We start from the raw sequence: 18,781 nt of genomic DNA on the forward strand, positions 1-18,781 counted from the left end.
CTCAGTGGTTTCTTGGGTTGCTCAGCTCCTCTGGATCCCAAGGAATGTCTCCTCCTTTCCATGACCTCAGAGCCTTGGCTTTCATCTGTGCCTCACTGCGAGCATTTCTTCCTCTCCGGGGCTCTTGCTCTACTCTCTGTGCTGGAAGCTCCCTGCTTGCTGGGTTTCTCCCCCCCTACCCAGCCCGCGGTGGGCTCCAGCAGCATCTCATACCTGCTCCTGTTCAGTTGCTCCCTCCACCTTGCCTTGTTTTCTGGGCAAGGGGTGTATTCTGCTCCCAGAAGGAAGGAGCATCAGGAAGGCAGACTTCACCTATGCAGTTCCTGCTTTTTCAGATAATATGTGACATAACCGCATGAACTGGAAACCAGCCAGTTCTGAAGTTTTACCAAGTCACATGCAATATACTCCCATAGAAGAGAGAAGGGACCTTGACCAGAGTCTGATTCTGACACTGCCAGTGTTTTCTAAGGCTAGGCTGAGCTCCACATCCACAGTGAAAATCCACATACAAGCACGCCTTTGGAAAACATGGTCAACAGTCAGATGTCAGGAGCGTACAATTGCCTAAAAGACATGCTAGCTGTGGGATTGCTCAGTTCTTGGTGTGCATGCAAACATCATGTGCTAGGCCATGCTGATATGTCTAATATCACTAAATAACACAACCATTTTTTCCCTTAAGAACTCATCTACACAGTATGCATTCTTCTGTTCAGTAGAATCATTGCACACTTCATGGATTTGCATTTGATGGCAGTTTACAATTGTTCACATTTAATTTTTAGATAAGCAGTATTAAAGTTTCAAGATCAGTTATGTTAATATGAAACTAATTATTTTTGCTTTTTGTTTTCTCTTTTTGTAAACTCTGATGCAGCATTATGTTGACTTGTGTTCTGTCTCTGCTTTGGCTCAGTTCCCATATCTTTCCTTTTAAAGTTGTCTGTATTTTCTCTGCTTACCCAACCCATTTTCCTTTCCGAATAAGGTTAATACAAGGCAAATTACATAAAAATCTGTATATTCTTTTTTTGTATTGACTTTTGGGGAGCCTTGTTACACCCATGCTTGATTTGAGCAGAACCTCTTGTGTTAAGTCATTATACATGCCATTTTCTTTGCCCAGTTTGTTGGAAACATTTGCAGGACAGCCTCCCTTGTGTTACATGGTGTTCGCTGTGCTGTTTGTAATATGAAGTAAGGTTCATATTACACTCTGTTTCCACTTTCCCGTTATTTAATGATAACTGTAATATGCAAACAACTCTGTTTGCAAATTACTGAGGCTGAATTTAATGGCCCTCTCCCAGAATCCTTTACTGTGAACACCTTTTACCTTCAGTTGTATCTATAAACTGGCATTTTATAGCTTATGAGGCCAGAGATCTTCTGTGCTCTACACATACCATTGGGGAAAATGGATGGCACAAGGAATGGTGAGCTCAATTTCCCCTCTGAATCTGGGCAATATACCCCAGCTCCTTTAGAAAAGTAAATGCCCCAACTTACTGGTGTATTTTTTCTTAGCTTAATGATGCTTTTTCCTTTATTTCAAGTCTTCTTGGTTCCTGTTACTGTTCTGCAGTTGTTGCTTTGTTTAACCAGCAATAAAATATGTTAACAAACTGTTTGTTGTCCATTGGCTCAGCTCAGGTGATTTTTATAGCTATAGGCATTATCATAATCAGCAAGATGAAGGCTATTTCCTTGACTTGTGTTGCATGTAGGAACAGGAATTTTTATCCCAGCTTTTAAATTCTGTGGGGATTACTTAAAATTTCCAATTCCAGTTGCCCAAGTTGGAAGGGATGATCTTAGTGTTATGTTACACTTACAGTTGTTATCAGGTACCTTTGTGTGACAGAGAAGTGAAGGAAGTATCATGATCCCTGAGCAAGTACCACACTAACTCTGGGATTCTCCTTCCTTGTGTCATTGCACAGACGTCTTCTCGATTATTGGTGCGGCCAACCAGCTCTGAGACACCGAGTGCTGCAGAACTAGTCAGTGCAATTGAAGAGCTTGTCAAAAGTAAAATGGTGAGTCTGACTGGCAGATGCATGTGTTTCAAGAAGTTGTGTCTTCAAGTCCCAACTTGCTATTCAGAGAAAAGCTATGTGTGTTTGACTTGTAAAACTTGATGCCTGTTTCAAAAGTCACTTTCTGGGTTGGTGTACGGGTTGTTTTGTACACCCTCTTTTGTAAAAGCACTTACTGAACAGGTAAATGGCTATGCAGAGACGCAAGAAGCAGTAAATAGAGGGAGAGGAGATGGCAGAAAATGTATGTCCTATTAGTAAAAAGAAAATATCGTATTAGTAATATGAAAGCAAACACCCAGGGTCTTAGCCTGATAGACCTTTATGAGAAGAATCCCTGAAACTAAATTTATAGCAAATCTTGCAAGGTTCAACATTTATGCTATCTAGCTGCTCTTTAGGCAATGTGACAATGAAGAAATAAGTAAAAGAGTGAAAAGATCATTTGACTTCTTAGTGCCTCTTTTCTTGCTTTTTAGTGTTTGCTGGCAAATTAAGTAGGAGGAATTTGTGCCAGCTTTTTTACGTTTCTGTGTTTTAAAGTTTATGTATTTCTGAAGATGCTCATTGACAAAGAATAGGCTGTATGGAAAATTCCAGGAAGACTCTCTTTCATATTCAAAACCCAGTTTGACCCAGTACTGGAAAATCTGCTCTAGCTGACCCTGTTTGAGCAGGGAGATTGGACTATAGGGTCTCAAGAGATCCCGCAGCAATTCTGTGATTCCCTCAAAACCTTTAAGTCTGTTTTTTGCAACATAAACCCTTTTGTGCTTAGTAGAAGTTCCGCTGTGAAAACTACAGAGAATTGCTGCGTGGCAGCCCCATGTTAAAAGAGGCTGATATTTCCCAGGGTCATTCTTTGAATTTCAGAATGAGAAATTTTAATTTCTATTTTATGTTTCCTCATTCAGAAGGACTTAACACTTCACTTACATTACTGCATTAAATAATTACTGCACTGTCTTAGAGTATAACTTTGCTTTTTACTTCTCTTGCACCAGAAAAGTGAATAAGAAGCAATCTATGGGAAAATTCAACACAGTCTTTTGTAAATTGGAAGTTTGATAGTCCATGTGTCTTTCAGGCAGGTTAGCAGTGGATATAACTTAATGATCCATGGATATAGTCCCTAGTGGAGATGTTCTCATTTCACAGTTTTAGCCAAGGGTCAACTGTTCCTGTTTTTTGGGCCGGTTGTATCATTATTGGTTTTTTACTTTTTGTAGGGAAGCAGAAAAGATTACAGCTGAACCCCACCCTGATGAAGTAAATGTGTCTTGCATTAAAGGCTGTATCACATGCAAGGAAAAAGTGATACATAACTGTAACTTGATCCAAGATTATGGGCTTGAATTAAAGAAGTCCAATAAATACTTCATAGAAGCTTGTTCGTATAATTTCTCCCATGGCTGCTCCATCTTTTATACAAACAGAAGCCTGTGGAGTCCATGCAAGGGAGATAGTGTATCTGACAGAAGAGACAGGGACTCTTCCCTAGGATCTGACCTGTCATGAAGCTCAAAAGCAACGTTGACAGTGTAGAAGTCATTATTTTCTTCAATGAGTCAGTACTTTGGCTAGTTAATATGGTAAACAAAACGTCTGACAAAGAATGCCACTTCTGTTGTGTTTTAAAAAATGCAACAACCAAAGAATCTTCTTTAAAGATGTCGTATTTATTATTGAAAGTAAGTTGCATATGCCAGAACTAAAGTATGAGAAAAATAATTTAAGCCCGGGCAACAAGCACACATCTGTGTAGCTTCCACCATAGACCATAGAAGTACTTACATCCTGAGCAGGGTAGTCTGACTCTTAGGCCTTTATGTTCAAATCAGCTGAACTCCTTTCTTTTCTTGTGAAGGAAAGATTGACATATCTCAAATGTGCTTCTATAAGGTTAGGTTAACTGTCCGGGAAAGTCAAGCCGTTGGCTGCTTTCCTAGAAGCTTGAGACTTCCTTTGCTAAGATACATTACAGTAATAGATCTCCCATAGGTTCCCATATACAGCTGCATGTAAATGTGTCTTGTGAATCAAGGGGAAATAAATAATTGTTGCTGTTTGTCTTGAACACCCTCTCAGGCCCTAGAGGACCGTCCAAGTTCCTTGTTGGTAGATCAAGGTGACAGCAGCAGTCCATCCTTCAATCCTTCAGATAACTCCCTTCTGTCTTCCTCATCACCCATAGATGAGATGGAAGAAAGGAAATCCAGCTCCTTAAAAAGACGACAGTAAGACCACATTTTCACTCTATTTTTTACAATGTTTTGAAGAGAGGAATGAAATGTTTAAAAAATGTCCATTTTGAACTGGCAGCAGAAGTTGTTAGTCCGAAAGGGGGGGTACTTCTGTTAGGTATTGAGCATATAGTCGCATTATGCAAAGAAAAAAAATTTTCTCAAATGTTAGTTGCAGTTTCAGTTAGACGACAGTAAGACCACATTTTCACTCTATTTTTTACAATGTTTTGAAGAGAGGAATGAAATGTTTAAAAAATGTCCATTTTGAACTGGCAGCAGAAGTTGTTAGTCCGAAAGGGGGGGTACTTCTGTTAGGTATTGAGCATATAGTCGCATTATGCAAAGAAAAAAAATTTTCTCAAATGTTAGTTGCAGTTTCAGTTTCCTGTGATTAGAAAGGGGGGACGCTTCTGTTAGGTATTGAGCATGTAGTCGCATTATGCAAAGAAAAAAAAATTTCTCAAATGTTAGTTGCAGTTTCAGTTTCCTGTGATTTTTGTTTGTTTGTTTTATTTTAGTCATACCTGTGTTTGACTTCTGTCATGTGTCAGTCTCAGTTGTTCTGGTTCTGGAAGGTGCTGATCTTTAAATGTTCAGAGGGCTATTAGGCATCAAAAAACTGGTCATTCCCCTTGTTCTGATCCACTGCACTCTTAATTTCTTTATGTAATAGTAAACTGTTACCATGGTAGAGCAAAAACATGCCTGATTTCAAAATTATTTGACTCTGTGGGTACAAATAACAGTTCATACACTTCAGAGTCTCTAGACCAGAGACATAATAGCAATTTATTTTAAACAGTAGTTAAATATTTAATTTTAATGACACGTGTAAGAAAACATCTGACTTCAGATAAACAGAAGCAAGCCTGCTCCAGTTCCAAAGTCAAAGCAGCATCTCTACTTAGAAAGAACATGCATTAATTCTTCCATTTCACCTCTACTTATCAAACGTTAAGAGAATAAAAGTTGTAAAAAGTTGTATGCCATTAATCCTCTTTAAGAATCTGTTTCATTTTTTAATGAAATATGTGTTCACCATTTTCTTTCCATTGTAGTTATGTCTTACAGGAATTAGTGGAGACAGAGCGAGATTATGTACGAGATCTGGGCTATGTAGTTGAGGTATGATGTTTTTCACTCCCTTGATTTTTCTTTTTTGTTTTTTTAAATGTGGTACTGACCTGCTGTATGGCTTGAACCTCACAATTTTTTTCAGAACAGAACACAGGAAGAAACTAAAAATGTGAATGTTTGCATTGTGAGTTTTACCTCCTGCAGGCCTTTAACATATTAGAAATATTGCATCAAATCTTATTACCTTCTTTCTTCCTGTTACTGTGTGCACCTTATTGTTCTTCTGAGGAGTGTAGTTCTTTGTCATTTTTTAAGATCACTATGTCTGGCCTAATGGTATCTTAGACTACATGGGTTTATTTAGCACAACTGAATTTAAAAAAGCATTGTAACTCAGCATACAGAGCAACTATCCTGAATTTGAAAGACTTGCTTCCTCTCCTACTGCTTGGCTTCTCTTAGACTTCCTAGAGATAACATCACATATCTCCCTTCAGTCTTCAGTTACCAAAAAAAAATGTGTTTGGAAGAGCAGATAGAATGAGCATGACAGTGAATTTCAGCCCAACAAGGTTCAATTCTTAAACTCTGTTTTAAAGAGAGGGAGGGAAAGAAAGATCGTCATTGTGATAGTCTTTTTACAGTATTTAAAGGGTGCGTTAGAAGGCTATGAACGGATGTATTTTCGTAACTAACAAAATAATTTCTGGTGAAAATGCTAGACATCAAAACATAAACTTCGCAAACTAAAACCAGACCTGGATAATTAGGAATAGAAGTATTGGGAAAAAATAGAAGGAATCGAGTTGCATATCACATCACAAAATTTAAAAAAAAACCTCTCAGCTGTAACTATGTGATAGAATTGCACAGTGAGGTGACTATATATATATATATATACACACCAAAAAAAGAGAAGATAAGACTATACGAAAATGTAAAAGGAACTTTATTGCAGCCAGAGAGCTTGCTAATAGAATTGACGTTCAATTTTTTTGGCGTTTGGTTTGCTCATACCACAAGTAGTAGTCCATGCAGTGCAGTCCCATATGCAGCGGAGCTGCTTCCTTCCTCTGCACACTTTGCTGCAGGGTTAGTGTGGGTGACTGAAATAAGAAATGCAGAGCAAAGGAGTGCAGAAGCCAGTTCAGTGGCTCTGACATGTACTTGGTAACAGCCTGACCTGGCAAAGCGTTGCCGCTGCTTCGATCAATAAGGAGAAGGGCTATAGAAATTTCCTCTGTGCTTTGAGCCTGTTCACACAGGCTAAGTTAGCTAGAGTAAATTTATCTTTCTGGCACTAGGCAGTGTTGTGTAGACAGCCTCAAGCCAATTTGTGATATTTTGTGGGTTTTGGTTTGGTTTTGTGTCCCAAGCCAGCTGTTGTCATGGGCAATTTGGACAGCTTCTGGGAAAAGGGAGATTAAAAGACAACTGACATTTTTAAGCTAAAACATTCACAGTGAATTTCCTTGGGCTGTTGCAGGGTTATATGGCACTTATGAAGGAAGATGGCGTACCTGATGACATGAAAGGCAAAGACAAGATTGTATTTGGAAACATTCACCAGATTTATGACTGGCACAGAGAGTACGTATTAACTTGAAAACCATCTGCTGAACAATTCTACCTAAAAAATAGTAGACTGACTTTAAGAAATTATTTTCTTTCCTCAAATATTCAGATACAAGGTAAATACAGTTGGTCTTGTACTTTGAGTTGTAGCTACTGTAGATTCAACTTACAAATGTTGGTATGAAGATTTGCTTTAAACAAGGATGCTTATGTATAGCAAGTGCTTCAACTGAGAAACTGTAGTATGGATGGCATTGTGTACAGAAGTTTGTACATTGAGGCTTTGTTTTCAAAAATGTTTTCTCTAAGAATACAGTCTAAAGAATTTGTTAGGGGTTAGCATGGCAATATGAGCACCTCGGGCGTTCAGTCTAGGAAGGAGAAAAGTTTCAATCAATATATGAAATGAGAGAATTTTATTAATGAACACCAATAATTTTTTATCTTGGCATGGATTCAGTGTGTCCTTTTGGAAATCTGTTAACATTGTCATTTCGGACATACATTAATATCCAAAGCTGCTGATAGGGGACACAAAATGGACCTTGCAGTAACAGCACTTTGCCTTGCAGTTACCTGTTGCTGTAGTGTGTGCTATCAGAAAAAAGTGCTTACTCTGTTTATGTTCAGCTTCTTTTTAGGAGAGTTGGAGAAGTGCCTTGAAGATCCAGAAAAGCTGGGATCCCTGTTTGTTAAGCATGTAAGTGCAGACATCTTCATTGGCAAACCACTATTGCTGCTACTGACCAACATGTTTGATTATTAATGATTTATTGATGGTACAACACAGTTAAGAAAGTGCTGTAAAATATTCTTCACCGTAAGAGGTGGAGAGATAGCTTATAAGAGCTTACAAATAGACTAAGTAAATGCTCCAGTTTTTGTCCCTGATATCTTCCTGTGGAGAAGGAGAGGGCCCCTTTTCTCAATTCAGTTCCAGTTCTGTGCAAGGGAGTTGCCATTTCATATGACACCTGCTTTCTAATCCCAGGTATCCATGCAGTACCATGGGACATAGGAAACAAAAATAGGAAAAAGGCTTATTCTTCTTTCTGGTTTCAGTCCATCGTAGTTCTGTATCCTTTCCCCTGTATCCTTACTACAGTAGTGGTTGAGATTCCTCCATGTTCACTTGGGGAAAGAATTGAGAGTGCCAGAAATTCGTGATGTTTAATTTTAGTCCAACACAGTACCCTTCATAGCTTTATACAAGTCCTTGTTTTCCCACTTTTCATTTATTTATTAAAAGGAATGACCATGTGATACGTGTCATTATAACACTTAGGAAGGAAATGGGATGAACTAGTTATCTAGAAACTACATATCAAAATTCAGGACACATCAGACATGCCACTCATCAGTCATTTTGATGTCTCTTTGTGTAGAAATACAATTTAATATCTGTTTGAGATGAGGTCTTGAGGTACTCCAAATCATGCAAGACAGCAGAAGGGAAACTTGCCTACTATATATGATCATTTGCACAAGTGTGCAAAGAGTGAAAACAGACTGGATTAAAGCAGCTTTAATGAGTTTCAGATTTTCCCTGCAGTCTGTGTTTGAAGTCAATACCAGGGTAGCAAAAGAGCACAGAAGCAAACATTAATGGAACAGTAACACTGGTAAGCCAGGCCTAATTCCTGGACTAATGATGAGGAATGAGTTGTTTCATTCCTGAGGGACTATTTTTTTTAAAAAAAAAAAAAAGGCACAGGGAGAAGGGAGAATTCTGGCACTGGTAAAATGGGAAACCTGGAGGAAGTAACTCTCCCTGTTTCTGATTGCCGTTTTACTTTCTCCTGGCATCTTTGTAACTGAGTTGTCTCTGAAAGGCATCCTTACCAGATGGAAAGGCAAGCTGTGATGCTATTACAACATCCTCTGGCAAAACCCTGACTATCAGCTAGAACATGACGACTTAGTTCCTGCTCTTAATCTATGTTCTGTGTCCTTTTCAATCTCCATCTTATTTCTTCCTTTTTTACTTTCCATTTGTCTTCACTGGCCAGTACTCCATAAGTCTGAGAAGCAAAGCCTCTAACGGCAAACAGATCCTAGCAAAATGATAAGATTGATTTTTGGATTAGGTAATAGACAGATACGGTATGTCTGTGTTTCTTAACCGCAAGGGCAGTAATCAAGAATGAATCTTAAAGGTGGAAGTTAATGCGCTCTCTCTTTTTCTTTGTTGCTTTGCTGTTAAAAGCACAATCAGAGTTAAAAAATACTAATGACACCATTTCCAGGCTGCAACCACCATTTCTAGGCTACATCACCTATGTCCCCCCTCAAACTCCAATAGGACAGCAAATACTAAATAGAAGACTCAAGAGGTTTCTCCTAACTACTCTGTACAGCTAAACAGGAGGCAGTCATTATTCTAATATATTAGAATAATAATCAGGTTATTAAAAATAAATAAAAATTATGACATTTCAAAGGCTTCATCCATTGCTCTTGCTAAAAGAAAAGCATTTTCCTACTTAATTTTATTGTGGTACCTGCTGAGCTATCATTTCTAAACACGTATTGTTCAGGAGTATTTATAAGTCTGGCAATTTTTTGACTTGTGTTGCCTTTCTAAAATCATCATGATATTCCCAAATAAATGTGTTTTCAGATCTGTAATTTGTGCATATGTAGCTGCTTCTTTTCCTCAAAAGGACCTTTTTAAGTTCATACTTTTGAACAGTTGTACTTCTTAAAATAATACTCCATTTCAATCTGACATGTTTTTTTCTTGATAATGATGTATCATTCTGTGTCTTTGTTCCTCTAGGAGAGAAGGTTGCACATGTACATAGTTTACTGCCAAAACAAACCAAAGTCTGAGCACATTGTCTCAGAATACATTGATACGTTTTTTGAGGTAAGTTCCTGAGAGAGGATATATGCAAGGTAGAGGGTGTGTACAAATCATAAGCATCATCATATCTGTTGATGAAAAAAAAAAAAAAAAAAAGGTAGCACATGTCATTGTTACTGTTTTAAATTATGATTTCTTGCCATTTCTGTTCTGATACAGGCTCCTAGAGGTGTATTAATCTCTAGGGGAAGAAAACTAAACTTTAGGTATAAGATCTTAATTAATCAGTAGAGTCTCATCCTTACTAGCCCTAGCCCAGGCAGTTAACCGTGCATATTATATGAAGTGGCAGTTTTGGATGAGCAAAGATTGCTGTCGAAAATAGACTGCATACGACCTGAGACTGAAAAATCACGTTTCACTATACAATCTTTTCCAAAAAAAGATATGGAAGATGCTTGGAGAGGGAAATACTTTGGAAACAAAGCTGATACAGATAAGGGGAGGGACTCTGGCTTTTGCTAACTGAGTATTAGATTCTGCTCTGACTTTTGCCAATTTCTGCTATGATAGCCATTAATAGTGTTATATCCTGCTGAGTTTCTAACTCAACAAAAAAAAAAGTTGTTTCTAATTAAATGAACAAAAAAAATGTTTGTTTTACAACCTTCAGGATCTAAAGCAACGCCTGGGCCACAGACTTCAGCTCACGGACTTGCTAATAAAACCTGTGCAGAGAATTATGAAATACCAGCTGTTACTAAAGGTGAAGTAATGTTGAGATGAATTGTTTAATATGTGTGTTAACGGATATGTTTTCTTTTTAAAATATTGCTGATGCTTTTCCACCATCCTCCCAAACAGAACCCAGATTTGTAAGAAATGTCATATGATTATTTTCTGGGCATAGTCATATAGTTATAAAAAATTGCAGTAAACAGCTTGGGAAGAAATTTGCTTTTTCTTTTAACGTTAAAGACCAAATGAACTCAAGTAAGTGACATGGAAATGTTTAGAATTTGTACCAATGTCATATGAAGGGGAGAGGCATCTACCAACTGTTTTCAGATGTCAATGTGATATGAGTTGTTGGGACTCATCCCAACTTTTCCATCTATATCTATAACCATTTTTATATCACATAAATGTTTACTGAAGAGCAACCTTATGTATCACAGAGGTTGTTGCCTTAATACATGTTCTTGTATGAGCTAAATCAAGATAGTGAATAAATCTTAAAAAATAAGAGGGGGAAAGCACCACAGCAAAAAGCTTTAAAAAGAAAATTTTTCTGTGTCTTCTGCAGTCTGTCATTCTGTGACAGAGGATAGCAATTTAAGGTTTTCTAAGATTTCTCTTTGCTGATTAATGAGAAAAGAACTCATTGTTGTTTTTCCGTTTTCAGGACTTCCTCAAATATTCTAAAAAAGCTAATCTTGACACAACAGAACTAGAGGTACTTGAGACATTTTCTCTTCGTGATTTTGAATGCTCTTTACTCTGAACTTCTCTTGTTTTGACAGAATTACTTTCCTTTTCTGATCTTCTTGAGAACGTGATTATAAGTGTTTACTTTTCGCATTTCTGTTCTAAGGCAACTGTAGCAAATGAAACAAACTTTCATGCTGCTAACACATTTGGAAAATAAAGCTTTGACTTTTTATTTGTCTTGAACAGAGAGCTGTAGAGGTCATGTGTATAGTACCAAAACGGTGTAATGACATGATGAATGTCGGCCGCCTGCAAGGATTTGATGTAAGTTGGCTGGGGTTTTGCTTAAGAGTTTTTGTCAGGTTCTCTAGAAATTAACCATTAATATTGTGGGACAAATGAAGTGGGGTGCTCCCTCAGTATCTGGTTAGCTGATGAAAAAGTAGTGAATGAAAAAATCAAGTCATAGCCCTGCCAGGGACTTTTTCCTGGGAAACTTCACCTGTTGTGTCAGTCGCTCTAGGTAAGTCCTGCAAAATCTAGGAAGTGCTGGTGTTACTACAGTTCCCTTATTGACTAATGACTTGCAAAATAGTGGAGTAGTCAGTTATCAGCAGATGAGCAGCCATGACTTCAGTAGTGTAGACAAAGGAAGAGTTGCTAAGGTCAGTAAAGTAACTGAGGCAACTGTACCCCTTCTCCTTGTTTTGCTCTAAGTCTAGAAGAGATGGAAATTGGTTACTGAAGCAGTATGCATCAGCCAGAACATAATCACTTGTTCTACTTGCAAAGCCCTTCCTGCTCTGTGATGCAGATATGAACTTGAATACTTCCCCTTTTTGGCACCCTGGAAGACAGTGGAAGAATATATGAGTTACTGTGGGCATTATTGAGAATAGAGAGGTGAAAGCCTTAGTGTTACAAGACTCAAACTGCAGTATGAATTGGAAAGGGTGGAGTGGATTTTTTGATGTTTTTTCTTGATTATGTTTGCTTTTGAGAAAGGGCACAAGAAAGTCTTGTGTGTAGGAGGATCAATGAGTATGTAATGGTCAGTGACAGAAATTAGGAAATACACAAAGCTATTTTGGCATGAGCATCTGCTCAAAAACATTGATTGGAGAAAGAAATTAAGTACTGCACTAAATGTGTTTCTGCTTGCCTCTGTGTTTAGGGTAAAATTGTAGCCCAGGGTAAGCTCCTGCTCCAGGACACATTCTTGGTTACAGACCAGGACACGGGACTTCTACCGCGCTGCAAGGAGAGACGAGTCTTCCTGTTTGAGCAGATTGTCATTTTCAGTGAGCTGCTAGATAAAAAGAAAGGTTTCTCCATGCCCGGATTCTTGTTTAAAAACAGTATCAAGGTAACTGTTGTGTGTGAGCGTTTACGTCCCCTGCACAAACTCTGCTAAGGTAACAGTTTCTGATTCAGTGTGGAGTTGCTAGTGACATCTAGATGTGCAATCATAAAACATGGTGAGGTGTCAGTCATTTCCTGAAAGTAATTCCTACCAAATTTGTGCTCACTCTGGTGATAAATGAAAATCTTTGGATCCCAGCATACCAAAACAGGTCGTCTTGTACAAAGCTGGACAACCATTCACAAAGTTTGCTCTTCAGCTCTGTGCTGTGTGTACATCACATTGCAAAGTCATTGCAAATAAAGATAATAACTCTTTACATATCCCTTCTTTTGAGTTTCAGCTGAAATCAGTCCAAATATGTAGGTAACATTTATAAGTAGTGCCACTGCCTTAGACATATTGGCTCTTCCTCCAACAAAAAGCATTTACCCCCACTTCAAGCTTTCCCTGAAAGAAAAACCCATGACATTAGGGCCCACCAGCCCTCCTCGTGAAGCGTTTTGAGTGGACCCCACTTCCCTTAATTTACCTTGGTGCTTTGCCTGCCAGCTAAGCATCCTGTTTAGTGCTGGCTGGACAACCTGTTCCAAGGCATTGCTGTATCTGCAGCAGAAACCTTCGGTGTGGGCCAGTGGTAGAGCTCCATAGCACGCTCAGCATTTTAAATAACACGAAGGGAGAGTGAAGGATGATGGAGAACATTGGGCCATACTGACCAGCTGGAGATTGTTCAGGCACAGTGTGTCAGTAAGCTGTACACTGATCCTTAATTTACTGTAATCCTTCATTTCATGGTATTATTTTACTGAGGGAAAGAATGGTCATCATTTGAAGATCTGACTCTGAGCTCATAAGAAAGAGATTTTAGAGGTATGTTTCTCATGAAATACATGAACTAAATTGTCTTTTTTTTTCATAAAGGTGAGTTGCCTTTCGCTGGAGGAAAATGTGGACAGCGATCCATGTAAATTTGCACTAACATCAAGAACGGGCGATGTCACAGAGACCTTTATTTTGCATTCTGCCAGTCCAGGAGTCCGCCAGTTATGGATCCATGAAATTAACCAAATTTTGGAAAACCAGCGCAATTTTTTAAATGGTAAATTATTTCCTCTCACTGAAAGTTCATAATTGAACGACTTCTCTCTCATCTGTTGTTTCTTGGCTTTGAAATGTTTTGCAAGTTTCCTTTTTCCTGAGCTAATACAGAACAGTTGGGGGATATGGGCTGCATTTCTGCTTCAGAACAGATGCTAGCATTTATTATAAGAGTGGTAGTCTGAATTTACATGGTGTTCTCTTGGTGAAATTTTCCAAATGTTTTGTAGGAGTGAATCAAGATTGGCGCCATCCGTTGAGGTGGAGAGCTTGTGTACCCCTTTTAAGCAAATTCAAGTCTTTAAAGGATAAACCCAAGTGGAATTTTAAGCATCTATTCAGAATATGTTTTGCTTGTGTTATTTTGGTGGACATTGTTGTCACATCTTACTGTGGCAACAATATTCAGATTCTGTAGGAGAAAAGAAGATGATGATAGTGTCTGCTGTGACACTAGAAGGTTCTTGCTGTACTTTTGTATCCATTGGTTGTTGCCCCAGTCTAGATGGTTTTTTTTGTTTGTTTTTTTGTTGTTGTTGTTTGGTTTTTTTTTTTAAAAAAGAGCTGAAAGCTCAGTGTCACACTTGTTTTTTCCCAGCTTGGCTGCTGACTGACAGTGTGATCCTAGAGGAAAACATTTCTCTGTGGTTTCAGATTTTTTTATCTTTATAGAGGTACATATAGCGGCTCATGAAGGTGTGATGTAGAAAAGTGACTTGAGGTCTACAGCATGACCAGCATTGCTAAGGGAATTTATCTTAACAGCACTCTTGCCAGTAAACATGACTGTTTTAAACTGTTCCTGTTCCCTTTCCTGCCCTCCTTTCCCTGATCGCCTCCCCTCCCGCCCCCATTGCAGCCTTGACGTCCCCAATCGAGTACCAGAGGAACCACAGCAGTGGTGGAGGCGGCAGCGGGAGCAGCAGCGGTAACAGCAGTGGCCCCAGCAGCTGTAGTGGCATCCCCCGCCCCAACCCCAGGCCGCCGGATCCCCCAGCCTGTCAGACACCATTCCCCAGTCCTGGTCTCCTCTGCAGCCTCGGCCCAAGCAGAGGCAGACAAGATGTCAGGTATGTCCATTCACAATCTCTCCCTGCCACACTACAATACCTCCTTAGAAACTGGCCTGAGCCAGCCAGACAGGCACCCTCCCAATGCAGAACCGGATGGTCCTCAGAGAGAAGCTGAGCAGATTCCCAAGATGAAGGTTATTGAAAGTCCCAGGAAGACAGCAGGAAACATTTCTGGCTCAGCTGATGGAGCCCAGAAAGACTCGCGTGGAAGCTCAGAGGACAGTCGATCAAGAAACAGCATAGGATCACTGACGCTTGGGAAGCCAAGGCCAGGAGCCATCTCGCCAATGAACTCTCCTCTCTCCACGACATTCCCTTCTCCTTTTGGCAAAGAAACCTTTCCACCCAGCAGCCCCCTGCAGAAGGGCTCCTTTTGGAGCTCCATCCCAGCATCCCCTGCCAGCCGCCCTGGCTCCTTCACTTTCCCTGGGGACAATGACTCCCTCCAGCGGCAGGTCCACCGCCACTCTTCACACAGCAAGGACACAGACCGCATGAGCACATGCTCTTCGACCAGCGAGCAGTCAGTTCACTCCACCCAGAGTAATGGGGTAAGAGCGGAGCACCTCTGTCCTGCGAGCTCTTCTAAAACCTTCCCATGCTCCCTTTCTGCGCGTTACCATCACTCTCCGTACTAACTTCTGGCTCTCCAGCGCTGTACTGCTCTGAAATAATCAACTGTTCGAATATCTTCTGCACATTAAAAAAACAAAATTGTCTACCTCTCTGTGTATGTATACATACAAACATGGATATGTATACAGACACAAAAGCAACTGCTAACATTAGATGCAATTTCTGCCTCTGCTGAAAACATAGATCACTAGGCTGATACTTACTAACTTGCTCTCCTTGCTTTTTTGGTCTCTAATTTGAAGGCACATAATTAACATGCTGAAGCGTGGCAGCCAGAGTACCTTGGGGTGTGCATTGCGGCCAGCACTTAAATCTGACTTCGAGATTTTGGCAGATTGCCTTGGGGCTTTTTTACCTTTCACGCACAAATCCACCACCATTGTCCTGCTGAGTTTTAACTTCGTGGAGGCATCTACAGTACGTTCGTTCCCTGGGCTGCTTGATTTTTATTTTTTATTAATTCATTTTTCCCCCCTCCCCTTTCAGCCTTAGTTGATGTACAACATTCTCCTTTTAAATCCTGTGCCTGATCAAGGAAGCTTCCTGCAATCCACTCAAAATAGGCCAACAAAACCTAGCTAAAACAATCCTTCTAATACAACCAAAACAAATAGTGGCTCCATTTGTCTTTTCTGCTTTGTAAGAAGAACTGGTTTAGGGCATCTGGAGATTCAACCTTTTAGTATGCACTTGGTGTGTTTGTGCTGAAAGCTGAGGTATCAACAGAATTCACATTCTCTGTATAACGTCTACCAGGAAATGCAACACAACAATCACAGGGGCATGTGCAAATATAAAGAAAAAATTTCAAGGTACTTGGCCATGGATGTGGTAGGCAGGCTACGGTGCCTTTCTTTTTAAACTTGCATTTGATATTTTTCTCACTAAGTGGTGTGTTCACAAATGTTTGTTTTTCCACTGTCTCACAAATAGTATGCAATACCAATTTTGCCAATCACCTAACTTGCCGAACCTTTTTTTAATGCATGCATTTCTTTATAGAACTGTTTAACACACAGAACTTTCTTGACTTCTTAGTTCTTACACTTACTTTTATAATAGCTTCAGAACAAAAAATTATATTTTGCATGTATCGCATTTTTATGCCGATCTTTCTTCAGCTTTTCATTTGGTTTAGCTGTCTTGTGTTTATCTACAGTCTAGCAAAATGTGATGATAACGTAGTATCTGGGATAATTTGAGTATTTCACAATTACTGCACAGTATGTGAATGAAGATGGTGGTATTTTTTATATACAGAGAAGACTTGCATAGTATTAATTGATATCATTACATTTTGAAAAAAAAAAAGAGAGAGAGGGGGAGAGAGGATGGCACTGAGTTTTCAGAACATTTGAATTTTGGTACTATCTCAGCAAAGACACCAATGCTTGTTTTTATCTTATTGTAAAATGTAATAGCTGAATGCATGCCTTCTGCTTCAAGCTATGTTTCTTTCAGTTTGGTAATTGAGATGAGTCAATTCTTCATTTATAACCTCATTTCTAGACCATACTTAGCAGGATTTCATACCACATTTATCAGGCTAGAGAAAATGGGTTGTAAAGGTTTATTTTGATTTAACCATTTCTGTGTGAGTATTTACACGCACATATGGTTAAGGCTGGCTACTTACGGAAAAGTTACTTCTAAGAAGAAGCAAAAGGAGTTGGTTTTGCTAGTATTTTAGGAATATGGGAGGAATTTTTCTGTGTCTTGATTGTAAATCCTCCTCTAATCCCATAATTGAGGTCAGTGATGACCAGCAGAACTTGCAGTAGAAAAACTTTAACTGTGTAAGAGTAATTACTGCCTTGCAAGGCAAAAGAAAAGGCTGTCTTTCTGTGGTGAGAATAAATTTTGACATAAACACATTCACAAGAACGTTTGTCACTCTAGTAGTTACCTGACAGTTGTTTATTTAACAGATTTATCTGTCCTTGTTCAAAGTAAGAAATATTCAGAGTTTAATATGATCCTTCAAGACTTAACTATTAAAAAGAAATGTTATGTTACAGAAGGGTCAATCCTGCATTTATACAAATTCTGTTGTATGCTAAGAAACAGTACATTCAGGAATAGTGCGTGGGGCAGGGTTTGAGGCTTAGGTTGGTTTTGCAACTTCAGCCTTTCCTTCATTTCCTCCTGTAAGTCTAACAGAAGGAGTTAACAAAAGCTTTCTCTGAAGAGAGTTGTTTTTCATCTAGCTGAAAGAATCTAGCAAGTTGTAATCTTAATTTAAACAATGGCTGAAAATTAGGCTGCTTTTTTGGTTCTATTATTCTTGGTTTGCCTGAATCATGGAAAGGGCTTGCTAATACAAATAACCATGTAGACAGTCCTCTAGGCCAGACAAAATGAATTCTCCCACTGGAAAATACAGCATTTGGAATTAACAGAAATATCCTTTAGTAGAGGTACAATCCAGGATCAGATCTTTCTGTGGTAGCATTTGCTTCATCATCCTAGCAGGGGAAAAAAAGACAGAATGGACTTGAATCACCCAGTTGAATAAAATAGTCCAGCTAGAATAAAATGTACAGACTCACTGGAAACCCAAGCATCAATATGCTGAACATGCTATGAATGAGTAATCTGAGACTGTTCCTCTCCAAATGTCTTGGTTTCTCAGCCAAAGCAGTCATGGGGAAGCACAGGCACCGAGAGATGGCGTGACTTGTTCAAGGCCATTAGCAGACTGGAAGAGAACATGGGTTTCAGGGCCCTCGGTGCACCATGCTGTCCACTGACCCCTGCTGCATCCCCTTGACACTGAGGGGAGAAATATTTGACAGTTCTGAGAAAAAAGATGACACTGTTTTGATCCTGTGTGCCAAGCTTTCCACTTACTGCTAGCATGTACGTGGTGCTAACGTGTGGTTATGCTACATAAGCGATAGTGGTTTCAGCCACAGCTGGCTACTGATTTCCTCCTTCAACTCAGCTACTCCTAAGCAATAGTGAGCCCTCACAGGTAGAGACCTGAAACAGTTTGAAGTCAGGACAGAGACAAAAGACAGGCACACATACATACATGCCTCATGCAACATCATTAATAGGCCATCCACTTTGTTTTTAACTTGTTTCAAGAATGAAATAACTTATTTCAGGGAATAGGTTGCATAGTCTGATAATAGATTTCATACTTCCATTTATTAAACATCATATGAGAAATGTATGCAAATGGACAAAATTAGTTTTACTTTTAAAAAATGATTTCCAGTGGATTCATGGCCAGGAGAAGTCTTTTTGTTCTGAACAGTAGTGTGACTTTTAATGTACACCTGATCAGCCATAATTAGCTTTCTGCAAATGCTCAGTGGGGAAATGAACAACATTCATGAACACTAGTTGAAAGTGCATGATAACTAGCTAACAGCACTCAGCTATCATAGTCACTAATCAGTTAGAAGTGAGATTTCCAGCTTTAT

The 18,781-nt window shown here is 39.2% G+C and overlaps 1 protein-coding gene across 1 annotated transcript in view; it reads left to right on the plus strand.

The window, feature by feature from the left end:
* The window catches only part of LOC104165212 (triple functional domain protein-like), a gene marked incomplete at its 5' end in the record, with an annotated part of 34,969 nt that overhangs the window by 4,248 nt on the left and 11,940 nt on the right, over positions 1-18,781 (plus strand). The window contains 13 exon segments of the mRNA XM_009704788.1: positions 1,947-2,042; positions 4,131-4,279; positions 5,347-5,413; positions 6,852-6,955; positions 7,571-7,640; positions 9,720-9,809; positions 10,420-10,512; positions 11,152-11,202; positions 11,424-11,501; positions 12,352-12,543; positions 13,465-13,642; positions 14,501-14,624; positions 14,626-15,265. Of these exon segments, the coding sequence (XP_009703090.1) occupies positions 1,947-2,042; positions 4,131-4,279; positions 5,347-5,413; positions 6,852-6,955; positions 7,571-7,640; positions 9,720-9,809; positions 10,420-10,512; positions 11,152-11,202; positions 11,424-11,501; positions 12,352-12,543; positions 13,465-13,642; positions 14,501-14,624; positions 14,626-15,265 (1,932 nt within the window).

The sequence above is a fragment of the Cariama cristata genome, unplaced genomic scaffold, assembly GCF_000690535.1.
Source record: "Cariama cristata isolate BGI_N322 unplaced genomic scaffold, ASM69053v1 scaffold9847, whole genome shotgun sequence".
NCBI lineage: Eukaryota > Metazoa > Chordata > Aves > Cariamiformes > Cariamidae > Cariama > Cariama cristata.